Genomic DNA, 15,677 nt, shown 5'->3' with positions numbered 1-15,677 from the left:
AGAAGCCAAGTTCACCACTGTGTCATACTGAGGTCTAGAGCTCATACTAACAGCTTCAGATCACAGTGATTCCATGGCTTCTAACATGTACTTTTACTATCAAACCATGTAAAAATGCCATTTGTCAGTCTATCCTCTACACCACGAGTCCTAAAGAATCTATTTTGACATAAGTAGTGCAGTGAGTGGTACCTCTATCTACGAATTATTCTACATTCGAAGTTTTCAGATTCTGAAACCCTTTAATATGCAAATTACTGTTCCAATATCTGAAAACTAGATCCAAGCTACGAAATCCCCCAAAGCGTAAATACATTTCCAATAGCCGTAATTTAATTTTGAAATTGTTGCAGTAAAGTTGCGTTCTCCTTGACAATCTCCCTACACTCAGCTGGGTTTCCATTGGCTGTCCAACAACAACAACTCTGTTTTGACCGCCAGTTGACGCCAGAGTTCTAACAGGGTTTTTTTTTTTTAGTTTGAGTGTGCTTAAAGCAACTTTACAACAAAACAGCCGTAACCCACCTACCATCGCTACCATATTGAAGCAGAAGGAAGCATTAAAAGCGACGAGTCCTTGGCATGGCCTCTCTACACTAAACGGCAAGATGGAGAGACTTTTACTGCTTTGGAAATCTATTTAACGCTAAATTGATTTGAATTCATAAATTTAAGCTGTTTACATGTTTATGTGCATTCGTTCGTGTGCATGTTAGCTACCTCCTTAAACTTATGCACCCGCACGAATAGGAAATGCTTTTGTTTGTTATTCATTTCAATACATTAATAAATAATTTCCTTATCATTTTCTCTCATTTTTGGGTGTTTTTCACATATTTCATACAAAATTGGGACACTTTGATCATTTTTAAAGGGTTTAGTTGGGAGTTTGTATGAGGACCGTGGAACGAATTACCGTATTTGCACAAGTATAGGGGGCACTTAAGAGTCTAAAATGTTCTCTAAAATGGTCGATGCCCCCAATCGGTCGGTGCGCCTTGTTTGTGCACTAAATTCAATTTTTGTATGGCCCGGAGCGCTTGAGTGACTGGTTTTATTTCTTGCCGACATGCTATTTATTGCGATCAACCCAGGGGGTGTTCACCCTAAAAATAGCCCCCCAGCGCATTCCAAGCATTACGATAAATCCATTCAAAACATCCCAGGTGAGTGGCAAGGCATTTGACTTCCGTGTGCTCGCAGCGCTTTTAACCCTCAAAAACACTCTCAATACTCAAAGAAACAGCACATTACAGCTATACAGAGGAAATGCCTGACGTGAATGACAACAGAATGCGGGTGTGAACGCTTGGAAGATGGACTCAAGCCATGGATTGAACACAATTTAACAGCGAAGAGAAACAGCTTTGCGAACTGCTTGGGACTGCTAAATTCCGAATGGCCAACATGGCAGAGGGGCAGGCAGCGTTGCATGAGTTACGTGATGATTTGGAATGGATTGTCGATGCCGATATAACAGCGAGGAGAATCAAAGGCTTGGGAGTCATGAATGTCGCGAGTTACAAAGGCTTGTGGATGACTGGGCTCAAATGTCGTCCAGCATTGTTGTTCGAGCTTTCGCCAAAGCTGGAATCAAGTTCCCGGAATACACAACTCTGACTGACAGTGAGATGGAGCATAGCATGTTGAACGCCGAACTCATGATATCAGATAAAGGAGATGAGGAGTTTGACGATTTTGTAGATGTTTAACTGCTTTAACTTCTATATAGTTGGGTCACCAAGTCTCTGGGTGCAATGATCTGAATTGTTTCTAGCTCTCTCTGTCAAAAGGGTTCCCGATCCATGCTGTGGATTGTGAAATCAAGCAACTACAGTCCATACTGTATAAACATTACCTCAACTTGTTGTCTGAGACTGAAGGCCTCTCCATTGAGCATGTCCTTCTCTCTGGCCAGTTTCTCTCTTAAGGTCTTTTCCCTCTGCACCTCATCCTGGGCCGCACTAAGTTCACTGTCGAACCTGCACAGAAACATAATTTAATGTATCACACAAAGAAACAGAACATGTTGCTTTTTTGTTAATATTCAATTTAGGTGGTGAAAAAAAAAAGACTGAAATTAGGTAAAAATTCAACTCGTAGACAGTGTAATCAATGTTGTACTAACTTCCTCTGCTTTTTTTCCAGGTCATGGTTCCGGCTCTGCTGGCTCTCCAGGTGCAGTTTAGTGTCCTGAAATTGTGCTGTGAGTCTCTGCACTTTCTTTTTTAGCTGCTGAATATTTCGTTGAAATTCTTCATTATCGGCCTGAAGGTCACTGATCTGCAGAAACCCAGATTTATATACACACACACACATATACATATATATATATATATATATATATATATATATATATATATATATATATATATATATATATATATATTCGATCGAAATTTCCCCCGTAATACGAGCATTTTATATGACGAGCGGTCGTATGACGAGGTACCACTGTATATATATATATATATATATATATATATATATATATATATATATATATATATATATGTATATGTGTATATATATACATATATATATATACAGTGGTACCTCGTCACACGACCGCTCGTCATACAAAATGCTCGTATTACGGGGGAAATTTCGATCGAATAATTTGCCCGTTATGCGGTAAAAATTTTGTGATACGACCAAGCCAGGACTTTTTTGCATATCTTTCGTGTATAACAATATTTACGAGCACGGAACGAATAATTCAGACGAGTTCCTCCTAAGACTAGGAAACGCACAACACGCATGCAAAAAGAGGGCTTTCTGGGTAATGAAGTATACTCCTGCACACAACACCCATTGGCAATGGCAACCTTTCTCAGAATAAAACTTCATTACCCACAATCACTACGTGGGAAGCTCAGCCATGTCATTTCCTGTTATTCTTTCTTAGGAAAGGTCCCGCGATCGTTTCTTAAATACTATTTCTCGTTGGCAAGTGGTCGTGGGTTATCCTATTGTGAGGACATTTGTGTGCATCATTTTGGGAATATTTTGAAGGCAATACAACAGCAAACAGTCCATCGGTAGCGAACGTGAGGGTGGAGCCGTGGCAAACCGCCAACCCGGAAAACGAAGGTAACAAAAGATTACAACAAAATTAGAATTCAGTTTTGTGTAAAGTTACATTAAACGTATGTTTGAGTGTCTGTATATATTAATCCAAGTTAATTTAAATTTGTTTGTTCCGTTTACGAGTGCGTTGTCGTGGGAAAAAAACGAACCCCCCCATGCCCCCAAACGTCTCTGTCTCCCGGCTTCGAAATCTGCCCAATTTTAGTTGGATTAAACACATTTTATTACTATTAAACCACTAGTTATGTGTTACTTTGTTAATAGATGGCGAATTAGAAGAAATAAAACATTTTTTCCAATCCAATATCCTGTTTTTGGTGTTTTTTCAGAGAGTTGGAACGAATTAATGTGTTTCCCATTCATTTCAATGGGAAACGTCCGCTCGAGTTACGAGAATCTTGTCATACGATCTCAGTCCCAGAACGGATTAAGATCGCATGTCGAGGTACCACTGTATGCATATATACAGACGCTCCCCTACTTACGAACATTCAACTTACGAACAACGGTACATACGAACATGTCTGCAAATTGCGTTTAAGTCCAAAAATGTTCGCAAGTCCAATTTTGTATTTCGCGTCTTTTTCGGAGTAGTACTTCTTTCCGCCGCTAATACCGACGCCTGGCTCAGCTCACCCAGCATCTACCTTATAATAACGAAGCTTGATGCGCGTCAGAAAGTGGTGAGCGTTGCACATTCAGTACCATTTATAAACAGAAAGATCGAGCAGCAGGACCCAAATATTGAACGTTGCACAAAGTTTGCAAATCAATTGAATGATGCCATACAGTGCTACTGCATCATTTATGATGAAAAAAAGAAGAAAACTGTGCAATCGTCATTAGGTCGCTTCTTTTGGCCAGTTTCTAATACATAAATCTATCTCTCTCTCTACAGTACTGTACATATTCTCTCCATTTTATTAAATGTTTTTTTTTTCAGTACAAACCAATGCGTGTTACTTATACAAGCCTTAAACATACAAATGCACTTATATAAACCTTCAATATACTTATATAGGCCTTAAACATAAATTATAATACAAAATATAGCACTAAATCAACTTACAAACAAATTCAACTTATGAACAATCGCTCGGAACCAATTGCGTTCGTAAGTTGAGGAGTGTCTGTATTTATATATATACATATATATATATACATATATATACATATATACATATATATATACATATATACATACATATATACATATATACATATATATATACATATATACATATATACATATATACATATATACATATATACATATATACATATATACATATATACATATATACATATATACATATATACATATATACATATATACATATATACATATATACACCTACACCTACACCCCTACACCCCTACACCCCTACACCCCTACACCCCTACACCCCTACACACCTACACACCTACACACCTACACACACATACACACACATACACACACATACACACACATTCACACACATACACACACATACACACACATACACACACATACACACACATACACACACATACACACACATACACACACATACACACACACACATACACACACACATACACACACACACAGACACACACACACACAGACACACATACACACATACTCACATACACACATACACACACACACACACACATACACACACACTCACATACACACACATACACACACACACATACACACACACACATACACACACATACACACACACACATACACACACATACACACACATACACACACACACACACACACACACACACATACACACACATACACACACATACACACACATACACACACATACACACACATACACACACATACACACACATACACACATACACATATATACATATATACATAGACCACATATTATGAATATCAAAAATGTTAATAGCCTGAAAACTAAAATTTCCCCCAAAAATAAATTATTAATTAAGTAAATAAACAGCCAACAAAAACATAGAAAAACTCATGTTATTCTGTTACCTTCCTATCCAGCTGTCGTTTGTTTTGCTGTTCGACTTCCAGCTTGTCATCGAACTCGTGCTGCAGTCGCTTCTTGGTAAATTCAATTTCTGTTATGGCTCTTTCATACTTCAGCCTCCACTCCACTCCTGGCACAAAGCATATAAAAAGTACATATTTCATATCATTTTTTAAAATTAATATTTGTAATTTATCCTATAGATTTTTTTGCATATATATAAAAAATGGCAAGATTGGAGATTCAGAGGTTTTAATTCTTTTTTTTTTTTAATGTGACCAAGTTTTTTAAGGTTACAGTAACTGTTTGTGGGGTTTATATGGAGTCGGATTGCTGCCACATTCCATAAGCATAATGTGAAATACTGCAAGCTTAATACATGTTCCATAAGCAGAGCTGCCAACCTCCATCCACCCCCATTTCAGGAGTATCCAATTTTGTCATACAAAAAATAATGACTGAATCGAGGGTATGGTTTATATGCGCTTAAAAACACGACATGCAAAAAACTGCAAATTGACGGCGCCGCGACACGATGAGGTCACTTCAAAATGGCACCGTTGCGGCCGATACTTTCATTTATTTCAAAATATAGTGGTACCTCTACATACGAGAGCACACCTACATATGAGCATTTCGAGATACGAGTAAAATTTTGAGCAAATAATTATCTCTAGATACGAGAAATTTTTCGAGATGCGAGAAAGCCAGGTGGCCAAGACATGAGAGGCTGTTTATCATTGTCTTTTTTGCCGCATCGCTTTCGCATTGCAATTTCCCGTGTTTTATTCCCCGTTAGTCAATGCATAATACAAAGTGAACAACAATGGATCCAAAGCACACAGGTGGAATGAAGAGTTGTGCAAAGAAAAGGCGAACGTTGACAATCAATATTAAGCGCAAAATAATTGAAAAATATGAGAGTGGAGTACGTGTCACAAAGCTTGCGCGTTGTCATGGATGATATCGTGTCACTTGGAAATTCGGTACTCGGACGATTCGCCGAAAGACGTTTCGCCGACGGACGTTTCGCCGACGGACAGTTTGCCGAATGGACGTTTCGCCGAACGGACGTTTTCTCTATAGAGAAAACACCGGTCAAATAGCATCTCACTTTTAATTCTAGTGATGTGTGCCAATAAAAACAATATTTAAATTTTAAATAATTTCCCATTATTTTAGGAAATATATATTCAAAATGATTTGCTGAGAACCTTAATTCAAAGATTAATCTCAAAGTTTTCTATGCTGGTGTAAGTTTCACATACTGTTCTGCGTGTGTTTGGCCGTGAATAAATGCCCTTGTTATTCCTAAATGAATGTTATCTGTAACGGGCCATATATGGCCCGCGGGCCGAGGTTGAAAAACATGTACACACACGATCCGGGGGCGGGGCGAGCGCGCGAATTCCGTTTAGAAGAAACGTCTGTTCGGCGAACTGTCCGTTCGGCGAAACGTCCATTCGGCGAAACGTCCGTTCGGCGAAACGTCCGCTCGGCGAAACGTCCATTCGGCGAACTGTCCGTCGGCCAAACGTCCGTCGGCCAAACGTCTTTCGGCGAATCGTCCGGTCACGGGAAATTCCTTGGGGCTGGAGGTTAACGAGGCAGATGTGAATGACCTAATCGCCCAGCACCACGAAGAACTCATGACACAGGATTTAATCGAGCTCCAGTAGAGTGAACATTTGTTGCGATAACTCAGTAGCGAGGTGGAAGAGGGGCACCGCCAGGCTAATAAGGATATCATAGACATGCTAGCGAAGTGGCAAGAGTTTTTGGATTTTGTAGAAAAGAGGCACCCTGACAAGCTGGCAAGTGGTCGCGCGTTATCGTATTGTGAGGACATTTGTGCGCGTCATTTTCGAAATATTTTGAAGGGAAGGCAAAAACAAACAACCCTTGATGCTTTTAAAAACTCCTGCTGAACGTCCGGGTGGAGTCAACCCGGAGAACAAAGGTAAAAAAAATGTAAAACAAAATTAGAATTCAGTTTTGTGTAAAGTTACATTAAACGTATGCTTGAGTGTCTGTATGTATTAATCCAAGTTAATTTAAATTTGTTTGTTCTGTTACGAGTGCGTTGCCGTGGAATAGACCCCCCCTCCCTCTCTCTCTACCCTCCGAAATCCGTCTAATTTTACTTCTATTGAATAAATTTTATTACTATTAAACAACTAGTTATGTGTTACTTCGTTAGTAGATGGCGAATTGGAAGAAATTTAAAAAAAAATCCAATCCAGTATCCCGTTTTTGGTGTTTTTTCAGAGAATTGGAACGCATTAATTTGTTTTTAGTTCATTTCAATGGGAAACGTTCGTTCGAGTTACGAGAATATCGACATACGAGCTCAGTCCCAGAACCGTGGCCGGATGATTCGCCTAAAGACGTTTCGCCGACGGACGTTTGACAGACGGACAGGTCGCCGAATGGACGTTCCACCGAACGGTCAATCGGCCGAACGGAGCTTCAGCCGAGCGGAGGTTTCGCCGGCGCGCTCGCCCCGCCCCCGGATCGTGTGTGTACAAGTTTTGCAACCTCGGCCTGCGGGCCATATATGGCCCGTTAGGATTTTTAATCCGGGCCGCCGAGTAGGTAAATCATATCCCTACGGTCATCGGAGGGGTTTCTCCCCGGGAACAGTGCTTCGTGGGCGGATTTTAATGACACATGCTGAGTTTCATTATCGAGCTCCATATATTTCCCGAGTTTGAGCACTTTAAAAATCGGCGGGGGTTCCCCCCAAGCCTATCCGAGAATAGTGCGCCGTGAGCGGACTGGGTTGGACGACGCCCCGCTGAATTTCTGCAGCTCCAGAAATTTTTCAAATTTGAGCCCCACACACATTGGAGGGGTTTTTCACCGAGCACAGTGCTCTGTGGGCGGACAGGGGTGACACATGCCCCGCTGGAATCCTGAGCACCATATTTTTTTCTAAGCATGAGCACCACACACATCGGCGGCGTTTTTTTCCCGAGCGTAACCAAGCATAGTGACACATGAGCGGATTGGGTTGGCTGATGCCCCGCTGAAATCCCGAGCTCCATAAATTTTTCAAAGTATGAGCACCACACACATCAACGGTGTGTTTCCCCAGTGTCTATCCGACATTTGATGTCGCAAATACAAATACTAGTATTTGTATTTAATCATTAAACGCTGATGGCCCGCTGAAATCCCGAGCTCCATAAATTTTTCAAAGTATGAGCACCACACACATCAACGGTGTGTTTCCCCAGTGCCTATCCGACATTTGATGTCGCAAATACAGATACTAGTATTTGTACTTAATCATTAAACGCTGTTTTCGGCTGGATTTGACCGAATTTGAGAGCATGTTGAGCCGTTTGGCGAATGGCTCTGTTCTTAAAATGGCCGACAAGCGACGACGTCGAGCTCCATTGCCTCACAACGCGCATCGGACATCTAGTCTGTATACACGAAGAATGTGAATTTCCTTTGTCTTCTTTTAAATAAAATACTAGTATAAAATACAATACTAGTATTGTATATACAAATACTAGTATAAAATACAATACTAGTATTGTATATACAAATACTAGTATTTGTATTTAATCATTAAACGCATTTTGAGCCGTTTGGCGAATGGTCGTATATATAGACGTTTTTTTGCCTTATCGCGACATCATCGCAACATTTTACCGAGGAATTCACTTCCCTGGGCTCGGTTCTAATGTCCAAAGAGCTCCAGTATTTGTATTTGATCATTAAATGCTGTTTCAGGATGGATTTAACATGATTGGTGTCATTATATGCCGTGTACTTGTATTTAGAAATATGCCCAGCGGGGGGCAGTACATGCCCTTGTTATTGCGGGGGGCAGTACATGCCCTTGTTATTCCTAAATGAATGTTATCTGTAACGGCCGTAATGGCCCGCGGGCCGAGGTTGAAAAACTTGTACACACACGATCCGGGGGCGGGGCGAGTGCGCCGGCGAAACCTCCGCTCGGCTGAAGCTCCGTTCGGCCGATTGACCGTTCGGTGGAACGTCCATTCGGCGACCTGTCCGTCTGTCAAACATCCGTCGGCGAAACGTCTTTAGGCGAATCATCCGAGCACCCCCAGAACGAATTAAACTCGTATGTCGAGGTACCACTGTAGAGAAAAGATCAACAGATAAAACGCTTAACAAAATTTATTTTGACGTCTATGACTGAAATTCAAGAAAAAAACGTACGTATGTTGCATAAAACGTGAAAAAACGTCCCTGTCACTGCTCGCTCGGGGCACAGACATCTTACATAGGTTCCGGCCAGCCATATTACCTAGGGCACTGCTGTCTAAAACTAGACTCAGACTGGCCAAACACGAGCAGCCTTGATTTTGAAATAAAACAAAATTCCACTTTGATTGTTAGAAATTTCGTATGTTTTCCGTTGTTTTCATTAAAAGGCAGGTTATATCCTTCTTTTCGTTCAGGCACCTAGTTGGACAGCTTGGTGTCCTACAGTTGTAGTTCGAGTTGTAGTCTTTAGTAGAGAGCACCGCGAACGTTTCCAGGGGAGTTTGATTCAGTGTTCATCAAAGTTGACTGGAATGTGTTGTCAAAGAAGAATGCTCTACATTGTCAATTACTTGGATTTGATATAAGAGAAGCTGAAGAATCATCTGTATGCCTTCGTCTCACTCTCTGACCAGAGTATCTTTGTAAATGGTGTCCCAGCGCTATCAAAGAACATTGCAACGCTAAGCTAATTCGCTAATATTGATTTTTTTTCCGTTGTATTTCTTGTTCGAAAGTGACAACTATTGGAGTAATATGAACCATCAAAAGAATTGAGATATTTTTGACATTAGAAGCAATATGGCTTCTGGTAAGAAAATAGTAATTTATGTTATTAAAAAGCATAAAGTTCTCATCAAGATAGACTTATTGTCTTTTTCAAATGGAATAATTTGATATTTTTTTATTTACAAAGGCAGGCATATTAACTTATGATATTGACCCAAATAATGTGCTTATGATTCATACAGTATCTAAGAAATACCACTTGTGATGATTTTTCTTAAGATTTTCCCTTCAAAGTAACACATTTGTACTCCCTATTAAAACCATTGATATCGAGGTGAAAATTGGGAGTCAGGGGGCGGCTTATACGCGAGAAATTGTTAAATTCAAAAAATTCAAGGCCATTTTCAGGGTGCGGCTTATAGGCGCAGGCGGCTTATACGCGAGTAAATATGGTACGAGTTCTGCCAGTGTCTGGATTTCTTAAGTTTCATCCAAATTGCGATCCATTTTGCGCTTATTCCGAGGAAGTATATTGACAAGTGCTGTGCACTCCTACTTTAACTTTTTTTTTCCCAAGATGGCGCCGTCAGGCGGCAGCCGGTGCAGTAGCTCTGTCCACTCTTATTTGTTTTTCATGTTTTACAGCCTTTCTATCTTTTTATTACCTTCATTACCTTTCCAAGATGGCGCCGTTCACGCGGGAGCCAGTGGAAGTAGCTCTGTACACACATGCTTTTCGTGATTTACATCCCTTCTATCTTTTTTTAAATTACATTTTAATATTTCTTAATACATTCCTTTTTACTTTACTTTGTACTTTATACTTTTTACTTTAATGTTTTTACAACTTTCCTTGTTCTGTTAGCCTGGCTTCTTTCGGGTACTTCTTTTTTTTGAACCATTCAGCCATGCCTACGCTGTCACACACATGGGACTAGCTGTTACAATACGCAGCAGAAGGAGCAACACCTCGGTGCCGCCGGAGATTCGGAGCTGGACAAAAGTGCCGGGAGAAGAGGCAACGCTTCTGACCAACCAATCCATCGTGGGATAATATGGAAGAGCTGTCGGCGCTTACCAGCAACGGAGTCGAGGAGTTCTGCCCTGCTGCTGTTTTCTTCAGCTCCAGACTACTGAGGAATTGTGCGGATAAGCTTGGAGGTGTGACTCTGCATATTCTCTACCTCGGTCACAGTCTGCAGAAGTTCCCCATCTTGTGGAAGACTTCCTGTGTGGTTCCAGTTTTTGTTTCCATTTTCCAGTTTCCATTTACTTAGATTTGCTTTGTACTTTTTGCTTTTGCTTTGTTGTTGTGCGGCCTTTGCGACTGTACTGTCTTATAACTATGCCTTTTCTTGCTACTGTCACAATGAAATTTCCCGAATACGGGATGAATAAAGTTATCCAATCCAATTACATTTTAATATTTCTTAACACATTCCTTATTACTTTACTTCGTACTTTATACTTTTTACTTTAATGTTTTTTGAACTTTATTTGTTCTGTTAGCCTGGCTTCTTTCTGCTACTTCTTTTTTAACTATTCAGCCATGCCTACGCTGTCATACATACGGGATTAGCTGTGAACAATACGCAGCAGAAGGAGCAACACCTCAATGCCACTGGAAATCAGGACCAACCATTCCATCTATTACTATGGGGAAAGTGAGATCCCTCCCCGATAAGATGGAAGAGCTGTCGGCGCTTACCAGGCCGGAAACGGAGTCGAGGAGTTGTACTCTGCTACTGTTGATTCTTCGGATCCAGACTACTGAGGGACTGTGCGGATAAGCTTGGAAGAGTGACGCTGCATATTTTCAACCTCGGTCACAGTCTGCAGAAGTGTTCCTGTGTGTGGTACCAGTTTTATCCAACTCTACAACGTCTTTTCTTGTGTCTGTATCTGTCTTTGCTACTGAAACCAAGATGGCGCCGCTCAAGTGGCAGCCGGTAGCTCCGTCCGCTCTTGCTCGTTTTGTGTTTTTGCTGCTTTTCTGTCTTTTTTTATTGCATTTTGGTATTTAGTTTTTTTACCTAGGTTTACAATGTCGTGTGTCTTGTGTCTGTCTTGCTACTGCAACCAAGAAAATTCCTGAATACGGGATGAAATAAAGTTCTAACTTAACCTAACTTCCTTTAGAACAACCCCAGAAATGAGAGCATTTGTTTCAAAACAAAAAAATGGTGGTTTAGTCAGCCTTAATAATACTTACTTTCCTTATGAAAAGAACTAAAATTAAATTCCTAAAGCGATAAGAGCTACCTATGCAATCAATTCCGAATCGATTGCCACACTAAGTCGCATAAGACGAATCATTTGTCAGAACTTGTAACTCGGATGATTCACAATGCACTCGTGTTACCGAATTCTTCAGGTTTACAGTTGAATCAAGATGGCGGAAGCTGTAGTGTTGGTGTGAATTTTGAGGCAATTAAATTGGAAGTTTGGTCTTTTTCCAAAATGGTTGCTTAAATTTTTTTTAAGTGACAATTATTTTTGGATTTCCGAATTTTAGGGAGGCTGTCCAGTGTCCCAGAGTTTCCGTTGCATTTCGGGTAAACTCCCGGAGTATTTGGCAGCTCTGCATAAAGATGTGAAATACCTCAAGCATAAAATGTGTTCCATAAGCATACCTGTCAACCTCTGCCGATAACTGCCCTTATAAATGATTATGATTCCCCTTAGAAACCCCCAAAAAAACCTTACAAACACCGTACGACTCGTATGGTGTTTGTAAGGTTTTTGGGGGGTTTGTAAGGGGAATCATAATCATTTATAAGGGCAGTTATCGGCAGAGGTTGACAGGTATGCATAAGCATAATGTGAAATACCACAAGTGTAAAACATATTTGAAGTGTAAGCTTGTGATGTGCACTTCAATCACACTTGTGATTCACTTCATGTTACAAGTTTACCGCTATTCTCAAGCAATTAGGAGTCAGGATGCAGGCTAAATTTGGATGTCACACCGCATGTCAGTCTTTTTATATAACTATGTTTGCCATCTGACATCCATCGCTCCCAAGCCGTTCGCAACACTGCTTCTCTAGGCTGCTCTTTCGTGTTCGATCCATGGCTTGAGTCCATCTTCAAAGCTTTTACACCCGCATCCTGTTGTCATTCAGCCCTTTCCCCTGTATAGCTATGAGGTGTTATTTCTTTGACTATTGAGAGTTTTTGAGTGTTATCAGCGCTAAAGCACAAAAGTCAACTGCCTCAACACTCATCCGGGATGTTTTGAATGGATTTACCGTAATCCGTGGGTGGGATATTTTTAGGGTCGGCTCACTTGACCACGAGGACATGAATGTCCGCTGGGTTGACCGCAGTAAGTAACGTCAGCAAGAAATGAAACCAGTCAAACCGTCAGGGTCATACAAAATTTTGAATTTCGTGCAAACACAAGGCGCACACCGATTGATTGGGAGCAGCATCCATTTTAGAGAAATTTTATACTTTTAAGTGCGCCATATAGGTGTGAAAATACAGTAATGTGGAGCTGTACATGGCCAAGGATAATATTTAATTAAGCTAATAACATTTGTATGGAAGAAGCAGTTCATTCCTGATGTTTGCACTTCTGCAGGAAGTCTTACCAGAGTCACCATCATCCAATTCTCCATTGAGTTCAGAGGCTCTAATGAGACGAGCCTCCATCACTTCCATCTCCATAGATTCCATCTCTTTCTTCATGCTGTCAAACTGGGCCTAATCATTACGTGAAATCATAAGATTACGATGAGGATGTGAGCATATATAAAATAAAGGTAGTACTGGGAATGCTGGAAGTTTCATTTAATAGAACTAGAAAGTGAACACAATTAGGTGACTCCACTCCTTTGATGTACTAGCTGACTGAAGTAAGGTAAGTGAAAGACAGTGAGAGGTAAGCGAGAGGTAAGCGACCTGTATCCACAACAGCAGAATGCCAAATTACAAGTCCGTAACTTACACTTATTTAGGTCTTTTGCCGAGTAAACGTAGCTTATGGAGAAGCACCATCAATTTCGTCACACGCAGTTTCTGCGTGTGATGACAAGTAGGCTTTTTGTGTTGTGATAATGACGACAGGGCCTATGTCCGATTATTATTATTATTATTATTATTATTATTATTATAGAGCTAACTCTTCTTGGGACCGACCGGTCTTGACAAGATTGTATGGCCTGTTTCGCCAAACTCTGTTCTAGTTCAGCCTAACCGTGTTTTTGTGTTGATGTCCGGTCTCTGTGGGGTGAAACATTTATTTATTTTATCTACACAATCTACCTAAATTAGTATTTACAGTAATGGTACATAAATTCATATTAAGGAACTCAATTTGACAACATAAAAATAGCATCTTTCGCTGAAAAGCACTGTACAGGAGAATGTTATCTTGAACAACCATTCAAAATATACATCCAAGCATGTACTATTTGACATTCTAAAAGAATTTTGTAGCAGTTGTTGCTGAGAGTGGCCAAACAAAGGAAATCCTTTTTTCACACAGAGGCAGGTATTTTTAGTAATTTAGTCTATTCCTTTAATAAATAAATGTATCATTTAATTGTAATGCATTGCGATTTACATGGGTTATGTGTGCCTGATAATTACATTTACTTAGAATATCCCAAAATGTAAAATAAGGAACCAATGCAAAAAAAAGAAATGAGAAGCAGGTATATACTTTTTCGCTGAACTGTTCACTGTGTCTTACAAACAGATCTCTATTTTTCTGTGCCTGTTTACCTGCAGGTCCTTCATGTTTTTCTCAAGACAGAGTCTCTCAGATGTTTCACTCTCGAGCAGCTGGGATGCAGACTCTCCAGTATTCCGCTCATCAGTCAACTCTGATGATAACTCTGCGATCTGCTCACAATCACACACAAATACCCATCAATAGACAGTGATGTTCACGTGTATTGTCATCAATCTAATAAATAAACCTTCAAAATTCTTGATCATTGCCTAAAAAAAGTGCACACGAAAAATACATAAAATTTATCAAATGACAGATTTTGTGATATAAAAAGTGAAAGCTAGATAAAACATTTTATGACATTTTCCAAAGTATTATTGACATGCAGCATTCAAAACTCGAATGAAAAGGAAGATCAATTAATTTAGAGGGGAGAAATAAAAATAGTGGGGTCCATTCCAGAACTATACAACATTTGGACTTCAAATTATTTGAAAAATAAGCTATTTCAGCTATTCATTTGTCAGTAATTGCCAATAAACTGTGAAAGACTTGAGTTGCTTTGCTTTGAGCATATGTAGCACTGTTGAACAAGCGTCATATACATATATATATACACATACACACACATACATATATATGACATTTTAAATTGTCTTACTAATCATACGCATAGCAGGGTGGCTTAAGGTTAGACATGCCTTCAAGGCTAACTATTTAGGAAAAATATGAAAAATAAAGTGGGTACAATCAATGAGTTAAACTCATCAAGTTTAGTTAAACATCTTTCAGAATGCTGTTGCACAAAAGGTGGCAAACACTGGGCAGTTGGCTGTCAGTTATTGATAGAAAACCCTCCAGGCGCTTGCTATAAATAAAACAAATAAAAAGGCAGAAAAATCAACCAGAACATGGAAATTGAGTGCAGACGAACATTGCAATGAGCTAATTTCATAATAAATTAAATAATAATTAATTCAGAACAGCCACAACTAAATTATAAGAGGGTCTTCATTTTGAACTACCCCATTTCTTAAAGATTTTTAAAGTAGCCAAAGTTAGAGGTCAAAATAATGGAACAACATTTTTGGCTACATCCTTTTGTGAGTTTTTTTTTACATCACAAAAAAAGAACA

General features: G+C 39.8%; 1 protein-coding gene across 5 annotated transcripts in view; it reads right to left on the bottom strand.

Annotated features, from left to right (window-relative positions):
• myo18ab (myosin XVIIIA b) overlaps positions 1-15,677 on the bottom strand; it is a 197,988-nt gene that overhangs the window by 46,214 nt on the left and 136,097 nt on the right. For all 5 annotated transcript variants that reach the window (XM_077610588.1, XM_077610591.1, XM_077610590.1 and 2 more), the window contains 5 exons: positions 14,592-14,711; positions 13,457-13,568; positions 5,108-5,235; positions 2,129-2,283; positions 1,859-1,982 (listed from right to left, as the gene is read on the bottom strand). In XM_077610588.1, the coding sequence (XP_077466714.1) occupies positions 1,859-1,982; positions 2,129-2,283; positions 5,108-5,235; positions 13,457-13,568; positions 14,592-14,711 (639 nt within the window). The remainder of the gene's footprint in view (positions 1-1,858; positions 1,983-2,128; positions 2,284-5,107; positions 5,236-13,456; positions 13,569-14,591; positions 14,712-15,677) is intronic.

Source organism: Stigmatopora argus, chromosome 10 (genome assembly GCF_051989625.1).
Source record: "Stigmatopora argus isolate UIUO_Sarg chromosome 10, RoL_Sarg_1.0, whole genome shotgun sequence".
Lineage (NCBI taxonomy): Eukaryota > Metazoa > Chordata > Actinopteri > Syngnathiformes > Syngnathidae > Stigmatopora > Stigmatopora argus.
This window is presented reverse-complemented; position numbering and strand designations above follow the sequence as displayed.